The 19,367-nt window shown below is 43.2% G+C and overlaps 1 protein-coding gene across 7 annotated transcripts in view; it reads left to right on the forward strand.

Annotated features, from left to right (window-relative positions):
- The window catches only part of IQSEC1 (IQ motif and Sec7 domain ArfGEF 1), a 229,694-nt gene that overhangs the window by 161,112 nt on the left and 49,215 nt on the right, over nucleotides 1-19,367 (forward strand). For all 7 annotated transcript variants that reach the window (XM_044300549.1, XM_044300552.1, XM_044300550.1 and 4 more), the window contains exons 2-3: nucleotides 4,269-4,548; nucleotides 9,729-10,981. In XM_044300549.1, the coding sequence (XP_044156484.1) occupies nucleotides 4,269-4,548; nucleotides 9,729-10,981 (1,533 nt within the window). The remainder of the gene's footprint in view (nucleotides 1-4,268; nucleotides 4,549-9,728; nucleotides 10,982-19,367) is intronic.

The following is a 19,367-nucleotide window of genomic DNA, read 5'->3' on the forward strand; positions in this document are numbered from 1 at the left end:
GCAATTAAGGTCCACATGGGTGTTACTAGTTGCGAGTGTGTCCCTGCACAATCTGACACTGACAGCACGGATTGGATATTGTCAGAGTGCGCAGGCACACACCTCCCAAAACTGGTAAAACCCATCTGCTAGTATTTCATTTCTAACTTCTAGCAGGAATAATAAAGGAATGGCACAACATACAGACATAACAATAGATGTTCCAGAATAGTTATTACATGGGGGATACAAGTGGTTGCTGAAACAGATACAGTTGCAAGAAAAAGTATGTGAACCCTTTGGAATGATATGGATTTCTGCACAAATTGGTCATAAAATGTGATCTGATCTTCATCTAAGTCACAACAATAGACAATCACAGTCTGCTTAACCTAATAACACACCAAGAATTAAATGTTACCATGTTTTTATTGAACACACCATGTAAACATTCACAGTGCAGGTGGAAAAAGTATGTGAACCCTTGGATTTAATAACTGGTTGAACCTCCTTTGGCAGCAATAACTTCAACCTAACGTTTCCTGTAGTTGCAGATCAGACGTGCACAACGGTCAGGAGTAATTCTTGACCATTCCTCTTTACAGAACTGTTTCAGTTCAGCAATATTCTTGGGATGTCTGGTGTGAATCGCTTTCTTGAGGTCATGCCACAGCATCTCAATTGGGTTGAGGTCAGGACTCTGACTGGGCCACTCCAGAAGGCGTATTTTCTTCTGTTTAAGCCATTCTGTTGTTGATTTACTTCTATGCTTTAGGTAATTTTCCTATTGCAACACCCATCTTCTGTTGAGCTTCAGCTGGTGGACAGATGGCCTTAAGTTCTCCTGCAAAATGTATTGATAAACTTGGGAATTCATTTTTCCTTCGATGATAGCAATCCGTCCAGGCCCTGACGCAGCAAAGCAGCCCCAAACCATGATGCCCCCACCACCATACTTCACAGTTGGGATGAGGTTTTGATGTTGGTGTGCTGTGCCTCTTTTTCTCCACACACAGTGTTGTGTGTTTCTTCCAAACAACTCAACCTTGGTTTCATATGGCCACAGAATATTTTGCCAGTACTGCTGTGGAACATCCAGGTGCATTTGTGCAAACTGTAAACGTGCAGCAATGTTTTTTTTTTGGACAGCAGTGGCTTCCTCTGTGGTATCCTCCCATGAAATCCATTCTTGTATAGTGTTTTACATATCGTAGATTCACTAACAGGGATGTTAGGCTTGTTAGCATATGTCAGAGACTTTTGTAAGTCTTTAGCTGACACTCTAGGATTCTTCTTCACCTCATTGAGCAGTCTGCGCTGTGCTCTTGCAGTCATCTTTACAGGACGGCCACTCCTAGGGAGAGTAGCAGCAGTGCTGAACTTTCTCCATTTATAGATAATTTGTCTTACCGTGGACTGATGAACAGCAAGGCTTTTGGAAATACTTTTATAACCCTTTCCAGCTTTATGCAAGTCAACAATTCTTAATCGTAGGTCTTCTGAGAGCTCTTTTGTGCGATGCATCATTTAGATCAGGCAAACCCAGAACTGGTGTGTGTTTTTTATAGGAAGGGCAGCTTTAACCAACACCTCAAATCTCATCTCATTGATTGGACTCCAGTTGGCTGACACCTCACTCCAGTTAGCTCTTGGAGATGTCATTAGTCTAGGGGTTCACATACTTTTTCCACCTGCACTGTGAATGTTTACATGGTGTGTTCAATAAAAACATGGTAACCTTTAATTCTGTGTGTGTTATTAGTTTAAGCAGACTGTGATTGTCTATTGTTGTGACTTAGATGAAGATTAGATCACATTTTATGACCAATTTGTGCAGAAATCCATATAATTCCAAAGTGTTCACATACTTTTTCTTGCAAATGTATGTTAGGAGTGGTGACAGTTCCTCTGGAAAGTAAGAAGATACTCTCGTCCAATTAGTTTGAGAAAAATGTCACTTCTGCTTGAAACCTAAAGAAATCAAAAAGTGTAATTACACAGTTCAAAGATGTCACCCATTCATATGTACCACCTCTACCCCAGACAGTGATGTGACACAGGTTACTGGCTCTGGCTCAGTTCATATCCAGTATTCCCCAGTGTATACCTCCAACCTCCAACACAAGCCTCCGATGTGTGCCCCTGTAAATGCATCAGCCATACGGTATACTTTTTTTTTTTACTGTACCATCAGTGGGGAAAGCAGTTGCAGCACACTAAAACTTTACCAGTTTAGTTGGTTGTTTTTTTTCTTAAGAAAATCTGTATATTCTGCGGCTTTACAGTGACTACAGAATTAAATGTTTCCGTGAAGTTTTCATTATCACGCTCTGTGAATCCCACGGCGCTTTAGCTCTGAAGTGAGAATTCAGCCGCGAGGAAAAACATAAATCTGAGCAGCTTCTCAGAAAAATTCAAAGCCACAGAGCCACGATCACCCTCAGGGCTGGTATTTCATATTTCATGTCATTGTGAGCGCAGGGTCTAGTGTACAGCGCAGGGCGACCTTTTCCTCTTTTCTTTTTATACCACTTTCTATAATAAGATTGTAAAAATGTCTGCACTCATATACGCCTTGGGTGTGTCCTGACAAAATGGTACTCTGAGAATTCAGGCATACTGACATTCTCCCATACAGTACTCTGGTGTGCCCTTATATAATGTCTATTACTTCGAGTACTGCTGTCAAATACTGTGGTTATAGGGCAACGTAATGGGGGGGGGGGCGTGAAAAGCTGGTCTTTGTTTCTCTCCTGTCGTCATAAATTAAAGAGATTGTCTGGGCTTTTTCTGAGGATAAGTCATCAATATCAGATCGCCGGTGGTCTGACACCCGGCACCCCCACCAATCAGCTGTTTGAGTAGACGGCGCATGCTGTGCGCACGTGCCACCTTCCTTCTCTCTTCCTGTCCACTACTGCTGCCCCATAGACATACAGCGGCGAGCAGGAAGATAGAAAGGAGGTGGCACGTGCGCTCAAACGGCTGATCTGATCTGATATTGATGACCTATCCTGAGGATAGATCATCAATAGAAAAAGCCCGGACAACACCTTTAAGCGCACCTCTGGCAGTCCTTGTGCCTGATATAATATCTAATCAAGCTCCTGACGGCGGTAGTTTTTACTCTTCTTTTACACCTGTTTTCAGACATAAATCTTAGTAAATTTGTCGGGGCTTAAGTCCTGGCCTGAGAATGGCATAAAAACTCTCATGTGACAAAGTATTGTTGTCCTTTGATATGACATATACTGTACATATAAAAATATGTGTCGGATATAGGATTATTAATCAGGGCTGGACATGTCCTACCAGAGGATCCTCCAGGCTGTAACACAACAATGGGCCCCAAAGGTTCAGCAGAAGACAACCCAATGAGGTATTGACTCTGGAGCCGTGTGCCACCAGGGTCTATTTCTTACAGGTTAATCTATGTCTTCTGTGTCTTCGACCAGCTACTCCATTCATATGGACATAATGTGCATTTGACTCCTGGACATACAGTACAACCAGGGGCGTAGCCGTAGGGGGTGCACCTTGTTTTAGTACTGGACAGCCCCTTTAAAATTGTGGTTATTCAGACTGATGGTAAGCGTGACTGTCTGATCAACCTCTAGTTCAGAGGTCAACCAACTGCGCTGAAACTACGACTCCCAGCATGAACATTTGCTGAACTGTTTTAGGACCTCCCATAGAAGTAAATGGCGCATGCTGCGAGTTGTAGTTTCCCAACAGCTGGAGTGTCGGAGGTTGCTGACCCCTGCACCAGCTGGACCACCTCAAGGAAGGAGTTTGCCGCTGGCATTGATGCCTTTATTACGTGTATTTGAAAGGAGCTCCATACATTTGTTTTAGTTTTCTTGTCATTTAGTCACAGAGAATGAAAAGGATTATTTTTTTCATGGAGGCTCCTTTAAGGCTCTGACAGTAGAAACTTTGATCAGTTCAGTGTGTGATCAGTCAGGACTTTGACCTCAGGATAAGACTGACACAAATGTCTCCTACACGCCCAGTACATGCCTGCATTCGGTTTCTATGCACGAAGGTAGTTCTGCTGACGAGCAAGATGAAAGGCAGGTACTTCACTGCGCGTTAATGGAACAGGTGAGATCCGTGAATGTGACCTTCTACTTCCTTGCAGGCTAGGTGTGAGGACATGGATTTCGATGAAACCCTGCCGTACTAAATAGATCAGATCAGTAATAGCTGCTGTTTTATGTAATGGATGAAGACCACTATCTGGTGGCCCACCTAGACTTATGGGTTTTTCTCTATTTTTTCCTGTTTAGTGTTGAAGGAGAGGTCCCTGGAAGTGAAACTGGCGCTTCTTTAGACGGCTCATCGGGCTACCACCAAGGAGCTATAACACACAGCTCATCTATAAGCCCCGACCAGTACGACCATCCTTCGTATGGGATTTATTCAGTGTCCCCTGGACAGCGGTCACGGAGACCAAAACTACAGCATTCCACATCTATTCTGCGGAAACAGGCCGAGGAGGAGGCTATCAAACGCTCAAGATCACTCTCTGAGAGCTATGAGCTGTCTTCAGACTTGCAGGACAAGCAGGTAACACTGTTTCTTGTTGTAATGCTATATACATATGATTAAAGGGGTTATCCAAGAGTTAGACAGACCTCCCAGGGTGGCTGACCTACGATGGAGATCATACTTTTCTGGTCCCCACCGCTGGGTTCAGTGTTTGTTTGTCACTCCCAGGCCGCCTTTTCTTCTCTCTGCTGCACTGAGATCAACATCCATCGTTGGGGGGGGGGGGGGGACACACGTGACCACTGCAGCCAATCACTGGCTGCACCAGTGACCTGCTCCATGAAGCATTACACACATGGAACATTACACACCGAACCCAGTGGCGGAGACCAGAATGATTTCCACTGAGAATAGGCCACTCGGGGTGGTCTTTCTGACTCTCTGATAATCTCTTTAATATTCAGTCTCTACTTTTTTTATGTAAATCAAGCATTGGATAATGAACATTTTCAAGATCTCTGGTTGCTGTTAGTGGATACAGCTGAGAGGTGGATACAACTGCAGCAAGTCTTTATAACCCCTTATATAATTACCAGGCTGGACCTTAGGCCCATACATTTTACCTACAGCGATCCATTGTAACAAACCATCGGATCGGGAGAGATTCGTGCTCCAGCTGTATATAGTACACATATGCTGTATATAGTACACAGAGGATTGGCTTGAATGGATATAATGGAGTTCAGCTCTTAGGCTTATCTCACACAAGCAATGTTTCCGCTCGGATGTTTACAACGGACAGCATCCGGACTGAACCCTGAACCATTTGTTTCAGTGGGTGTATTTGCACCTTCGTTTTCACCAACCATCTGTCCATTCAGGAAAAATCACAGCATGTTCTATCTTCATCCATTTTCACGCAGGACTGGTCCGTTCAATTTATTGGGTCAGTGAAAAAACAAAACTGACCGCTCACGGACAGCATCATTCTTCCTGATGGTTAATAGAACATGCTGTGTGTTTTTCTTTTTTTCACATGGTTGGAAAATGGTTGTCAAACTGGTGCAATACGGAGTCGGACAGGATAAATGGAAACCGGAAACGCAGTTGCAGGCAAAACTTATTTAACGTGCATGCAAAATTATGCATTTTTCGCTGAACAGACTTTGACATGGTCCATATCACTTGTGTGAACGAGACAGGTATTAGTGACGCATCGGTCAAGCAGATGTGACCGCTGAGGCCTATGATTGGCTGCATCGGTTACGGGACTGAGCCATTTCCTGGTCCAGCAGGAACCAGGAGTGGCCTGGGCTCCTAGGTTGGACAACCTCTTTAAGCTGCCCATAGACAAGGTTGGCCAATTTTAGCAGGACTGGATGTCTATATGATGTGTATGGGGCGTACCAAAGATAAGCCACCAAAGGTACGAGTGGTTGGCCGACCACTGCTGAATGTGTATGGCCAGAGCTTTAGCTGTGAGAAGTATCAGCTCTATATGGATCCTTTGAATGTTAGCAAAAATCTTCCTGTTGAATGAAAGGAAACAGAAATCTTGAAATGATAAAACACAACATGTTATAAAGTGGCTTTACTGCACTACTAATCTTATTACATTTTATTACAAAATCATCAGGGGACATAGTGTGGTTATGTAGTTTTATCATATTACATATTAAGGGTCATGTATCAATGTAATTATACTGGTTAGTGCTCATTTATGACCTTTTAGATTATCTTATTATTTAACCCACACAGCACAACAAATAAATATCACTTCCAGAATAGGTTTTCTTGTTCATCCCGCCTCCAGAAAAAAAATGTAATAAAAGGCGAACGTCATATGTACCTCAATATACCAGTACCAATGAAAACCTCCACTCATCCTGCAAAAAAAAAAAAAACTCAGCCTGCCTACTGGAGTGAGTTCTGAGTTTGTGACTTTTTATGCAATTTTTTTTTTTAGTTGCAATGATAAATATAAGGAAACTAATTAACCATGCCTGCTTTCCTACCAATTTTCAAAATATGGAAAAACAAAAACAAATTGCTATATTTTGCAGTTTTTTTAATGCACAGTAGTGAAGTGTACTGACTTTCAGAATAAAGTTAACATTATTTATGCCACTTAAAATGCAAAAATGGCAAAATCGCACATCAATGGCTCTCGAAATGCAAGGAGAAAAAAGAAAGTTGCTTGGCACTGAAGGGCTTGTCCAGTCTGCATATCGATAGGATATGCCGTAAATGTGCGGGACATGCTAATATCTCAAGAACTGGGCCTCACTATGAATGGAGAGCAAGACCCGCATGAGCTGCTTTCTCCATTTACTGCTCTGTGACCCAGCATTCACACCTACTATAGCCTATCGATATGCCATAATTGTCTAGGTGGGACAACCCCTTTTAAAAAGCAGGTCCCATTACAAACTATTATCTCTTATCTACAGAGTAGGAAATAAGTGTATGTAATCCATGTACTAAACTGGTACATGGATTGCAGGATAAAACTTACCAGGAAAGGTTAAAAGACCTTAATATGTATAGCTTGGAAGAAAGAAGAGACCGAGGGGATATGATAGAAACTTTTAAATACATAAAGGGAATCAACTCGGTAAAGGAGGAGAGCATATTTAAAAGAAGAAAAACTACCACAAGAGGACACAGTTTTAAATTAGAGGGGCAAAGGTTTAAAAGTAATATAAGGAAGTATTACTTTACTGAGAGAGTAGTGGATGCATGGAATAGCCTTCCTGCAGAAGTGGTAGCTGCAAATACAGTGGAGGAGTTTAAGCATGCATGGGATAGGCATAAGGCCATCCTTCATATAAGATAGGGCCGGGGCTATTCATAGGATTCAGATATATTGGGCAGACTAGATGGGCCAAATGGTTCTTATCTGCCGACACATTCTATGTTTCTATGTTTCTATGTATGATCGTCGGGGTTCTGACCGCTGTGGCCCCCGATAATCAGGAGAACAGGGGCTCTGTGTTCTCCTGTTTAAATGGAGCTGTGGTCACGCATGCGTGCTGCCACTCTGTTCAACATTATGAGACTGCCAGAGACAGCCGTGCAATTGTGGGTGACCACTGCTCCATTTAAACAGGCGACCACAGAGCTCCTCTTCATGTGATATCCAGGGGCCACAGAGGTCAGACCCTCAACTATTTGGATAGGGAATAATTGTTTGTAATAGGACAACTCCTTTAAAACCAAAATAGGCCTAGTCATGATAGGGTTAATAGTATGGTTTTTGTTTTTTCCCCGTGAAATATTTTTTTATAAAGCTAATGTGACTGCACTCTGTGGCACACTTCCCAGCGCCTCCAATGATATTTTAGGATTGTTTTTGAAAATAACATTATGTCATCGACTTTAAATTCACTATTGCCACAGAAAATCTGCAGTAATCATTCTTATCTGCGTCTCATAGGGTGGGATGTCATTGTTATATAGCAGAGACCTCAGAATGTGCCTGCTCAATCCACCAATAACCACAAGACTGAAAGGGGTTTTCCAAACTAGATTTTTAATGGGTCAACTTGAGGGACATTGTTGAAATGATAAAAAAATTAAAATCCTCAACTCACCTTCCCAGATCCAGATCCCCCTCCTTCCCAGTCCTGATCCAGCTCCGCCGCTCAGTTCTCACAGCCTGGCTTCAGCAGTGACGAATAGTTTTGGCTGCAGGGGTGACGTCATGTACAGACAATTACTGGGCTTCAGCTGTCTCTTGCCGTATACCACTGACGCTGTGATTGGCTGCAGGGGTGATGTGACATACACTGCTGAAGACAATTACCATGCTTCTGATTTCTCTTGCCGTATACCACCAACGCCATTGGTTGGCTGCAGTGGTGACATCACATACACTGCTGCAGACAATTACTGGGCTTCAGCTGTCTCTTCTCATACACCACTAACGCCGTGATTGGCTGCAGGGGTGATTTCACATAAACTGCTGCAGACAATTACTGGGCTTCAGCTGTGTCTTGCCATACACCACCAAGGCTATTGATTGGCTGCAGTGGTGATGTCACATATACTGCTGCAGACAATTACTGGGCTTCAGCTGTCTCTTCTCATACACCACTAACGCCGTGATTGGCTGCAGGGGTGACATCACATAAACTGCTGCAGACAATTACTGGGCTTCAGCTGTCTCTTGCCATACACCACCGAGGCCATTGATTGGCTGCAGTGGTGATGTCACATACACTGCTGCAGACAAGTACTGGGCTTCAGCTGTCTCTTGCCATACACCACCAAGACCAGTGATTGGCTTCAGTGGTGATGTCACATACACTGCTGCAGACAATTACTGGGCTTCACCTGTCTCTTGCCGTACACCACCAAGACCAGTGATTGGCTGCAGCGGTATACAGGATAGCACAACCACAACAACATGTCACCGCTGCAGCCTGGCTGGGGAGTCCGAGCAGCAGTGCTGGATTGGGGAGGCTTGGAAGGTGTGTTAAAGGGATTGTTTAAATTATTTAACAATGTTCCTGCTGTTGGCCTATTACAAATGTAACTTGCAAACCCCTTTAAAGGAAAAGGAGCCTTAAACACGTCCAAGTGATGGCTATGGGAACACATTTTAGAGGTATAAGGCTTATTCACTGTATAATAAAAAGTCATACCATAGTTCCCTGCTTGCCGTCATTTAATAGGAAACTTTCTTGTTAAAGGGGTTGTCTATGCCACCAATTTTAGATAGGTACTTGTTGCACCTTTATGACCTGCTCCCATCTCCAGAACGTAGACCCCAAAGTGAAGGAGAGCGCACCACGCAAGCATGGTCACTGCTCCACTCACTTCTATGGAACTGCTGGAAATTTTTGGCACTCCCGTAGAAATGAATGGAGGGCAGCCGCCCATGCTCGGTTGCCCTCTTGTTCACTTTGGAAGCTCTGTTCTAGAGACCTGCACTTATCTGACATTGGTGGCATATCCTAGTGATGCCAGTTAGTGCAGTGCTGCTCCCACTGAAATGAATGGGAGTATCCTGCAGGCTACAAGCCCTGTCCCCTGCACAATGGGTGGAGATATGTAGAGGTGGAGCAAAGCTAAAACAGCTGATTGGGGGGGGAGTTGTGTGTCGGATCCCCGCCAATCACATATTGATGGCCTATCCTGAGGATAGGCCATTAATAGTATAGGAGTGGACAACCCCTTTAATGGAGATTTGCTATTAGGACACTTTCTGTGTCTGTCACTCTATTATGATAATCACTTTGTGTTAATTTCTTAAGGTGGAAATGCTGGAGCGCAAATATGGAGGCCGTCTCATAACCAGACATGCAGCACGCACTATCCAAACTGCCTTCCGGCAATATCAGATGAACAAGAATTTTGAGAGGCTTCGAAGTTCCATGTCCGAAAACCGCATGTCGAGACGGATTGTTTTGTCCAATATGAGAATGCAGTTCTCCTTTGAAGGACCAGAGAAAGTCCATAGTTCCTATTTTGAAGGAAAGCAGATGTCTCTGTCAAACGATGGCGCAAAAGTAGGGCACCGGATTGTGCAATCGGATTGTGGGGATCTCGCCGAGCAGACGTCACTTAAATCTCCTGCTGCATCCAGCGATTTTGCTGATGCCATCACAGAACTAGAAGATGCTTTCTCCAGGCAGGTCAAGTCCCTTGCAGAATCTATCGATGATGCTTTGAACTGTCGTAGTTTACATGGTGATGAAGTCCAAGCATCTGAACAAGTTAGAGGTCGGGAATTAGAAAGAAGTAGTCAGATTAAGCCAGCACATAACCTTGATCACAGGAAACTTGATGAAATGACGGCATCTTACAGTGATGTTACCCTCTATATTGACGAGGAAGAACTCTCCCCTCCTCTTCCTCTTTCTCAGTCTGTGGACAGGCCGTCCAGCACAGAATCTGACTTGAGACTCAGATCAATGAACTCTTCTCAAGAGTATTGGTCCATGACTCATAAGGATGATAAGTTAGATACAGATACTAGCTGTCGGAGCACCCCATCGCTGGAGTGCCAGGACCATCGGTCAAGAATAGACCATCTTCCTTTGCTTACCATTGAGCCACCTAGTGACAGTTCAGTAGACCTTAGTGATCGTTCTGAAAGGGGATCTATAAAAAGACAGAACGTGTATGAAAGAGGGATTCACAGTCAGCAAGGGAGTCCCAAACATATCACCCATATTCCAACCAAAATCATCCCTAGGGAGGATGACCAAAGCCGCCACCGGCCAAGGCCTATTGATGCGCAGTTGATAATTAATGGAACTGTAAACAGACAGAGTAAATCGGAATCTGATTATTCGGATGGCGACAACGACAGCATAAATAGCACTTCTAATTCCAACGATACAATAAACTGCAGCTCAGAGTCTTCCAGAGACAGTATCCGGGAGCAGACCCTGAGCAAACAGACCTACCACAAAGAGACACGCAACAGCTGGGACTCACCGGCATTCAGTAATGACGTGATCAGGAAAAGACATTACAGGATCGGGCTGAACCTTTTCAATAAGTAAGTACAAAGTACAATGAGCATGGTCAAATAGGAGTTAAGGGTAACTGTCATTTTTTTATTTATTTGCTAGTTTATTAGAGGTAGGCATGTATACCTGAGTTAGTCTGTCAATGATTGTCAAAAGATCTGTAATTGCCTTATAATAACAGCTTTCATTAATGTCCCCTGTCCCTTTCCACTGCTCCCTTAAAAGATAGTTGCTATGACTTGTCTGTCTCTGGCTAAGAAGACAGGGAGACGGAGGGGCGGTCCTTCACACTGCTTGCCTGCATTAGGCTTCAGAGTGAGGAGGCGTGTCTCTCAGTAATCCAATCTGATTGGCTGGCAGGGAGCTGCTGGATACAGCAAGTGTGTATGGGAAGTGAGGGAAAGCAGTTTTGGCTCAGAGAACTGGCAGAGGAGCCATCTTGAGAAGGTCCTCATATTGTAAATGTTTAAACAGCCGTAACTAAGGGAAAAACTCAAGGAAAACTGTGGTTTGTGAAGAAACTAGAGATTGCTTTATGCATAATGCTGCTGCAGCAGTAACATATGCTAAAATTGATTTTTTAATAAAAACATGACAGTTACCCTTTAAAGGAATTGCATTTACATTCTGGCTCAAATGGAGCCAAAAAAACTGGCTACATGCTTTGTAACACATTTAGGCTACTTACGTTTTGGGTTTCCATTTGTGACATCCGTCGTGGGCTCTCACAAGCGGTCCAAAATGGATCAGTTTTCCCCTAATGCATTCTGAATGAAAAAGGATCCGCTCAAAATGCATCAGTTTGCCTCCGTTCCGTCTCAATTCCGCTCTGGAGGCGGACACCAAAACGCTGCCTGCTGCGTTTTGCTGTCCGCTTGACAAAACTGAGCCAAACGGATACGTCCTGGGACACAATTTAAGTCAATGGGGACGGATCCGTTTTCTCTGCCACAATAGAAAACTGATCCGTCTCCCATTGACTTTCAGTGGAGTTCATCTCGGATCCGTCTTGGCTACGTTACAGATAATTCAAATGGATCTGTTCATGACGGATGCATGCGGTTGTATTATTGTAACGGATCCGTTTTTGCAGATCCATGACGGATCTGCCCAAAACGCGAGTGTGAAAGTAGCTTTATTAAAGAGGACCTGTCACCACAAAATACAGTGCAGTCTGCAGGCAGCATGTTACAGAGCAGGAGGAGCTGAGCTGATTGATATGTAGTTTTGTGGGAAAAGATTCAGTAAAACTTGTAATTTATACATTTATATCTCTGCCTTTTCCACCTCCTGAGAACAGCTATCGGTACAGGAGGGAGGTGCTACCAGTGACTGACAGCTATGTCTTATGCACACTTATACACACAACGCGGTCAGTCACTGGTAACACCTCCCTCCTGTACCGATAGCTGTTCTCAGGAGGTGGAAAAGGCAGAGATATAAATGTATAAATTACAGGTTTTACTGAATCTTTTCCGCAAAAACTATATATCAATCCGCTGTATAACATAGTCTTTTCTGATTCCACTGCAATTTGTGGTGACAGGTTATTTTTTGACTGATAAGGGGTAGTGGTTTAACAGACAATGCGTGCAAGTTAGGCGATCAATTCTGCCAAAAAGTAAGCCAACCAATAGGTGGTGTAAAATTAGACTGGACAGTATAAAGGTGCCCGAATTTATCATCCATCATCAGATAAATCTGGCACAATTCTGGACTGTCTAGTCTAAGTTCATACCATCTAAAAATAAGTCTAGTCTGATCCAGCACATCTATCTATCTCTTTGTCTATCTATCTATCTGTTATGGCACAGTAAGGCCCAGTTCACATGAACGTATGGCTTTTATAGTTTTTTGCGGTCCATTTTTCACGGATCCGTTGTTCCGTTTTTTTTTTCCGTTGTGTTTCTGTTTCTGTTCCGTTTTTCCGTATGGCATATACAGTATACAGTAATTACATAGAAAAAATTGGGCTAGGCTTAACATTTTCAATAGATGGTTCCGCAAAAACGGAACGGATACGGAAGACATACAGATGCATTTCCGTATGTGTTCTGTTTTTTTTTGCGGACCCACTGACTTGAATGGAGCCACGGAACGTGATTTGTGGGCAATAATATGACATGTTCTATCTTTCAACGGAACGGAAAAATGGAAATACGGAAACGGAATGCACACACAGTACATTCTGTTTTTTTTGCAGAACCATTGAAATGAATGGTTCTGTATACGGAACACAAAAAAACGGCCCGTACACTCGCAAAAAAACGATTGTGTGAACTAGGCCTAAGAGGAAACAATCGTATTCTCTCATCGGCTATCAGATGACTGGCTCCTGCGTACCTTGTGCACTCATGTGTGTGAACCATAGTAACTCTGGGTTAATATCTGTGTCCATAGAAAAGACTGTTTGAAGAATGAAATCATGTCCTCTGAGCAATTTTTGTAGATAATATCTCTGCATTTGTAAAGGGATATTTACAGGACTTAGAGCATACAGAGAATCTCACCACTCTGGATACAAGCAGACACGTAATCCCAGAGACGGACTAAAAACAAGTAAAAATATGATCACTAGAATATCAGATTTGGTTTTGCATTTGGTTAAAGATGTTCTCTCATCATTATAAGATGCTGGATTTAATGTCACTTCAATACGCTATTCTTTAAAGGGTCACTGAATGTTCAGAAAAAAATTGACAACAAAGAGACAGCCGCGTTGAAATCCAGTCCCCAACTTTCCACCAGCATCTGCTGTCAGGAGAAAGCCAGACCCCTCGTATACTTAGTCCAGAGGATCCAACATTTGTCTAATGTCTGTAGCCACCTCTGCTGACTGGTGGTGGTACTACCTTTGGGATCTGAATAGATAAAGAGCAGAGTCATCTTCGGGCTTCTGATTTTTCTACCTGCACAGTGACACTTCTCAATAACACACTACCCACAGATCAAAGACCATGTTCACAGGTTTTCTTCAAACTGTGGTATGAGGACACAGCTGATTATTTGTATTGTAACAACCCAAACACTGTTCCTCTGACCTGAACTCACAGCATCATGATGACTTATGATAGTGTGAGCTCCTGCCTGACTGCAGGCCTACTGTACTGTGCTCACACAATGCCGCGCATACAGTACAGTAGACTCACGGTCAGGCAGGAACCATCATTTAAAATTCTCATTGCTTGATTTCCAGACAGACAAAGCATGGTATTCACTCACTAGGTCTCCTTATACAGGATATCTCTGACTCAAATTCTCCACTCGTAGTACCAAAGAATTTAGTAAATCACTTGAGACGCATGCTGCTATAAAAATCTGTGCTAGGCCAGGTTCACTGGCGTATTTGTGCCCATCTTTTACAGACAATTTTTCCTACCCAGCTGCTGGTCTACTGACCTGACCTCACAGCATGAGGCTTGTTTTACACATATGGGACAGATTCCCTTTTACGGGGCACATGCCTAATAAACCTGGCACCTCTGACTGCAGTCCCCGTGCCAGGATTTCCCATCTATGATTTAGCCTAGATTTAACTATAAATTATGTCGGTTTCGGGTGGGTCATTAGAGGACATGCTCCTCCTGTTAAGCCCTACCTACTTTTCTCACCAGTTTTGAGACGTCTAAAGAAAATTATGAAATCCAGTACAGACATTTTTGTGTTTTTACCATGCTTTGGGTGTGGCATATATTAAAAGGGTTTTCCAAGAATTTCCCCTGGATAGGTCATCCGTATATGATCGTGGGGGTCTGGTGACTCGGGACCCCCAGCGATCAGCTGTTTGAGAAGGCGGTGGCGCTCCTGTGAGCAGCTTACCAAGCTCAGCGCCGTACATCGTATAACAGCTGTGCTTGGTATTGCATTCACTTGAATGGGGCTGAGCCACTTTTAGGCCATGTGATCGATGATCGTCACTCAACCTAGGAAAAGCAGAGAGAAGGCCGCGGCGTTCACAGGAGCACCGCTGCCTTCTCAAATAGCTGGTTGCAAAATAAATTTTCAAATACAAAAAAGGAGCATAAGTAGATGTACTAGTAAAGAAAAGGTGGAAAGGGGAAATAAAAAAAAAAGGGGGGGAGGCTGGAAGGAAGGGTTTAGGAAGGGGGTGCAAGAGTGGAAATATAAGAGAGAAAAAAGAGGGAATATAGGGCGCCAAGGGATGGTGAGGCTAAAAAATAAAGAAACGAAAATTGTATTGGTGGAAAGGCTGCTCACACATGAATGAACAAATTGTTCAAACCGGCCTGACTTGCAGGTAACAATAAACACTGAGTGAGAGAAAAACAAGTGAAGAATAGCGGTGGAGCGCCAGGAGAAGATTTTAAGGATCAGGTCGCACCTGTAGGTGTGTCAGGTATAGCTAGAGGAAGCCCCTTAAGGGTTTGAACAGGAGATACCGAATGCCATGTGGCAGAAGATATCTTCATCAAGGTGGGACCAAGAGGACCCAGAAATGATGATTTATAGTGCAGATTGTGGACACAGTGATTTTGTTCATTTTCAAGAATCGAAATAGTGGTGAATACTAGGCATAGAGCGTATGCAATAATATAATATAAATTGATAAAATTACATCGCTAAGGAAACTGTCAATAAAATCCAAAATTATGTTCGCACAATATATGCATCTTACTCACTTCACCAGGGAGGGTGGCGCAAGATAAGCTCAAGACACTTGTCGCCAAGCCCTCCCTCGCTGAGATCGCCTGTAGAGTGGTTATTCCCTTGTTGTCCTTCTGATAGATGACCCAGTGGACTCCATCATAAATACAAGGTACTTTTTATTCAAAAAAAAGAGCTTGACGCGTTTCGGGGTATTCATAAACCTCTTCCTCAGGAGCATAATATAATATACATACATTTACAAGATTTTATAGTGTGGAGAGAAACCTACCCTCGTGGTCATGTAAAATATACATAAAAAACAGATTAAATCAAGGCAAGGTGCTGGGTTTAAATACATAAATAAATAAATACTTATGGGGCACATGTAGGGGCTGTTTATCCTACAATCCTGTGCTCATGGGGGAGCGTCCAGATAGCGGTGCACCGACTTCCAGTCAGGTGCACCCGGAAGCCGGAAATGCGTTTCAACCGTAGAATGCAAATCGCTCAGGCATTAGTGCTAATATGGGACGGGCAGGGCAACAATATACAACTAAATTATTTATTTATGTATTTAAACCCAGCACCTTGCCTTAATTTAATCTGGTTTTTATGTATATTTTACAAGTGAAGCGCACCTCCGGTTCCGGGGTTACGTGACCGGAAGTGAAAGCCCCACCACGAGGGTAGGTTTCTCTCCACACTATAAATTCTTGTAAATGTATGTATATTATATTATGCTCCTGAGGAAGAGGTTTATGAATACCCCGAAATGCATCAATCTCTCTTTTGGATAAAAAGTACCTTGTATTTATGATGGAGTCCACTGGGTCATCTATCAGAAGGACAACAAGGGAATAACCACTCTACAGGCGAAGGAGGGCTTAGCGACAAGTGTCTTGAGCTTATCTTGCGCCACCCTCCCTCGTGAAGTGAGTAAGACACATATATTGTGCGAACATAATTTGGGATTTTATTGACAGTTTCCTTAGCGATGTAATTTCATCAATCTAATATTATATTATTGCATACGCTCTATACCTAGTATTCACCACAATTTTTTTTCTTGAAAATTTACTAAATCCCTGTGTCCACAATCTGCACTATAAATCATCATTTCTGGGTCCTCTTGGTCCCACCTTGATGAAGATATCCTCTACCACATGGCATTCGGTATCTCCTGTTCAAACCCATAAGGGGCTTCCTCTAGCTATACCTGACACACCTACAAGTGCGACCTGATCCTTAAAATCTTCTCCTGGCGCTCCACCGCTATTCTTCACTTGTTTGGCTGGGTTTCCGGGTGTTGGACCCCCACCAATCAGATACTAATAACCTAATCAGAGGATAGGTCATCAGTCCAGAAACTCCCAGAAAACCCCTTTAGGTTTTTTTCCCTTGGGCATATGTGAGTTGGAAAACTACAAAAGAGACTGAAAAAAATGCACGGAAAAAAAACACAAAAAATGGCAAAATTCATGGTGTTAAAAAACATGAAAAATACTATATGCAAAGTCTGATAGGAATTTATGTCAGCAGACCCGTAGTTAGACCAAAACCATCCGCCATAATGCGGAGCAAAACTGCATCAGTTATACACTTGTGTCAAACTGACCCAACACAGTTTTACATCTGTACACTTCCCATTCATTATCTAAATGCTTTGGTACTACAACTGGAAACTTTGAGTCAGGTTGCCATATATAAAGACGTGGAAGGAACCAATAGTACTTGTGGCAGCTCTCCGTAGATTTGTGTCTCTTTTATGAGCCTCCTCCTAAGCTGAATGTGTGAACCAGTCTTACCTGAAGATGACAACATCAATTAGACCTCAGCAAGACAGGCCGCTTAAAGAGGATCTTCACCATCTGCTCTTGTCACATTACCCAGAAGCCATTCTCCAGGTCACTTCAGGCTCACATTGAACCATCCTTTCTCAGGAACATTATTTTCATGTTAATTTCATGCAGTCAGTTAGGGGCTGTATCACCACAGAGGAACCTTTGTGCTGGTTCAGACCAGGCAAATGAACAGAATTGACGAAATGTCCACTCCACCCTGTGCCACGAGAACAACATTATTTCAGACAACCATTGGGGTCTGGTATCATATAAAGCCTTATTGAGTTTGTTCTGCCTAGCAATGAGCAATATATTCATGTCTATGTTAGAGGATATTGTCTGGAAAAAGTGAAGCACATGGGCAACAGGTCAAACTTGCTCAACTCTCTCAAATTAAAGGGGTTATCCAGGACTATGATATTGATGGCTTACCCGTAGGATGGTCCACCAATATCAGATAGGTGGGGGGTCTGACTCCTGGCTCCTCTGTCGATTAGCTGTTGGAATGTGCTGTGGTGCTCTGGTTAGTGTTGTGGCCCTATCATTTACCAGGTACAGTGCCAGCAGCCATACATGGTGCTAAATGTAGCTCTGCTCCATTCACTTGAATGGGACGGAGCTGCAGTACCACTCAGCGCACCATCCTATTCAAGCAGCTGATCGGTGGAGGTGCCAAGACTCAAACCCCACTGGTCTGATAATGATGGCTTTTCTTAAGAACATTTCACCAATCTTAAATCCTAGGCAATCGCCTTTAATTCAATTTTTACTCAGTCATAACCTGTCCCAGAGGTATTACTTATCAGTTGTTCACGTTGCGTTTGTTTCATTTGCAGAACTGTAATTTACTGCACCAAATAAATATGTGTAGTCTCTATTGTATGCCATACCGCTGCGTAACAGCGCTCCGTGTGGTAAGGCATGGAATTACATGTGCAAAACTTGAATTATTTTAAAGGCAACCTGTCCTGGCCTTTTATACCATATCATATTGAAAAATGTTAACACTTTTCTGTATATTCTCCATTCCTATGTTTTTGCTGTCTGAGCTATTCTCCTAAACTGACTTCTTAGCTAGCTGCACTGCAACCATAAGTTGTGTTCTTCCTATAGTAAAAGCTAAATGTCGGTACTAGTTATTCTATATTATTTTTGGCATTGAATGAAAGGCATAACATCCTCCTATAGAACAGATTTCAGCACATTTCCTGTATCTCAGTATCACGCTGAAGCATTCTTATCTGCAGACAAAAGCCTTTAATCTTCAGTTCGTCATCCTCGCTCTTGAAATCGTATTCAGCGTAGTCTGTGGATGTTTGTAGGTCACCTTGTCTTGGAAATCAATTGTTTTAGTGTCTGGAAATGAAATGTTAAGGTGCATTTGCACTTCGCCGATGAGCAGACAATTATTGGGAAGGAAGTGTTTCTTCCCGATAATTGTCTGCTCATCAGTGGAGGCGAAGAGCTGCATTTTCCTGCAGCGATCACCTCCACAGTATGAGGATGAGTGGTGGCTGCTGCCATCGCTCATCCTCATACAAATGTATTGTTTCCAGGCGGCATAGTGCTATTTACCCAGCCCGACCTACTGGTGTCCGCACAAAAGACGAATTTACCCAGTAATCGAGCATGATCTGTGGCACATTATCCGATTATCTGCCCGTTAATTGGCCAGTCTAAATGAGCCATTACTTGTGTTCCTTGTGAAAGGGGTTGTCCAAGTTATTGTTATCGATGACCTATTCTCAGGATAGCTCATCAATATCAGATCGATGGGAGTCCGACGCCTATCAGCTGGGGGAAGGGAAGACACGCGCCGTGCCAGCGCTGCCTTCTTTTCATTGTTTACCTGCTCGCCGTCACAACCACAGCGGTGAGCCCATGTAACTACAAGAAGCCGCCCCATTCACTTCTATGGGACGGCCTGTTCCTACACACTTGTATAGGAACAAGCCCTCCCATTGAA

Source organism: Bufo gargarizans, chromosome 7 (genome assembly GCF_014858855.1).
Source record: "Bufo gargarizans isolate SCDJY-AF-19 chromosome 7, ASM1485885v1, whole genome shotgun sequence".
Lineage (NCBI taxonomy): Eukaryota > Metazoa > Chordata > Amphibia > Anura > Bufonidae > Bufo > Bufo gargarizans.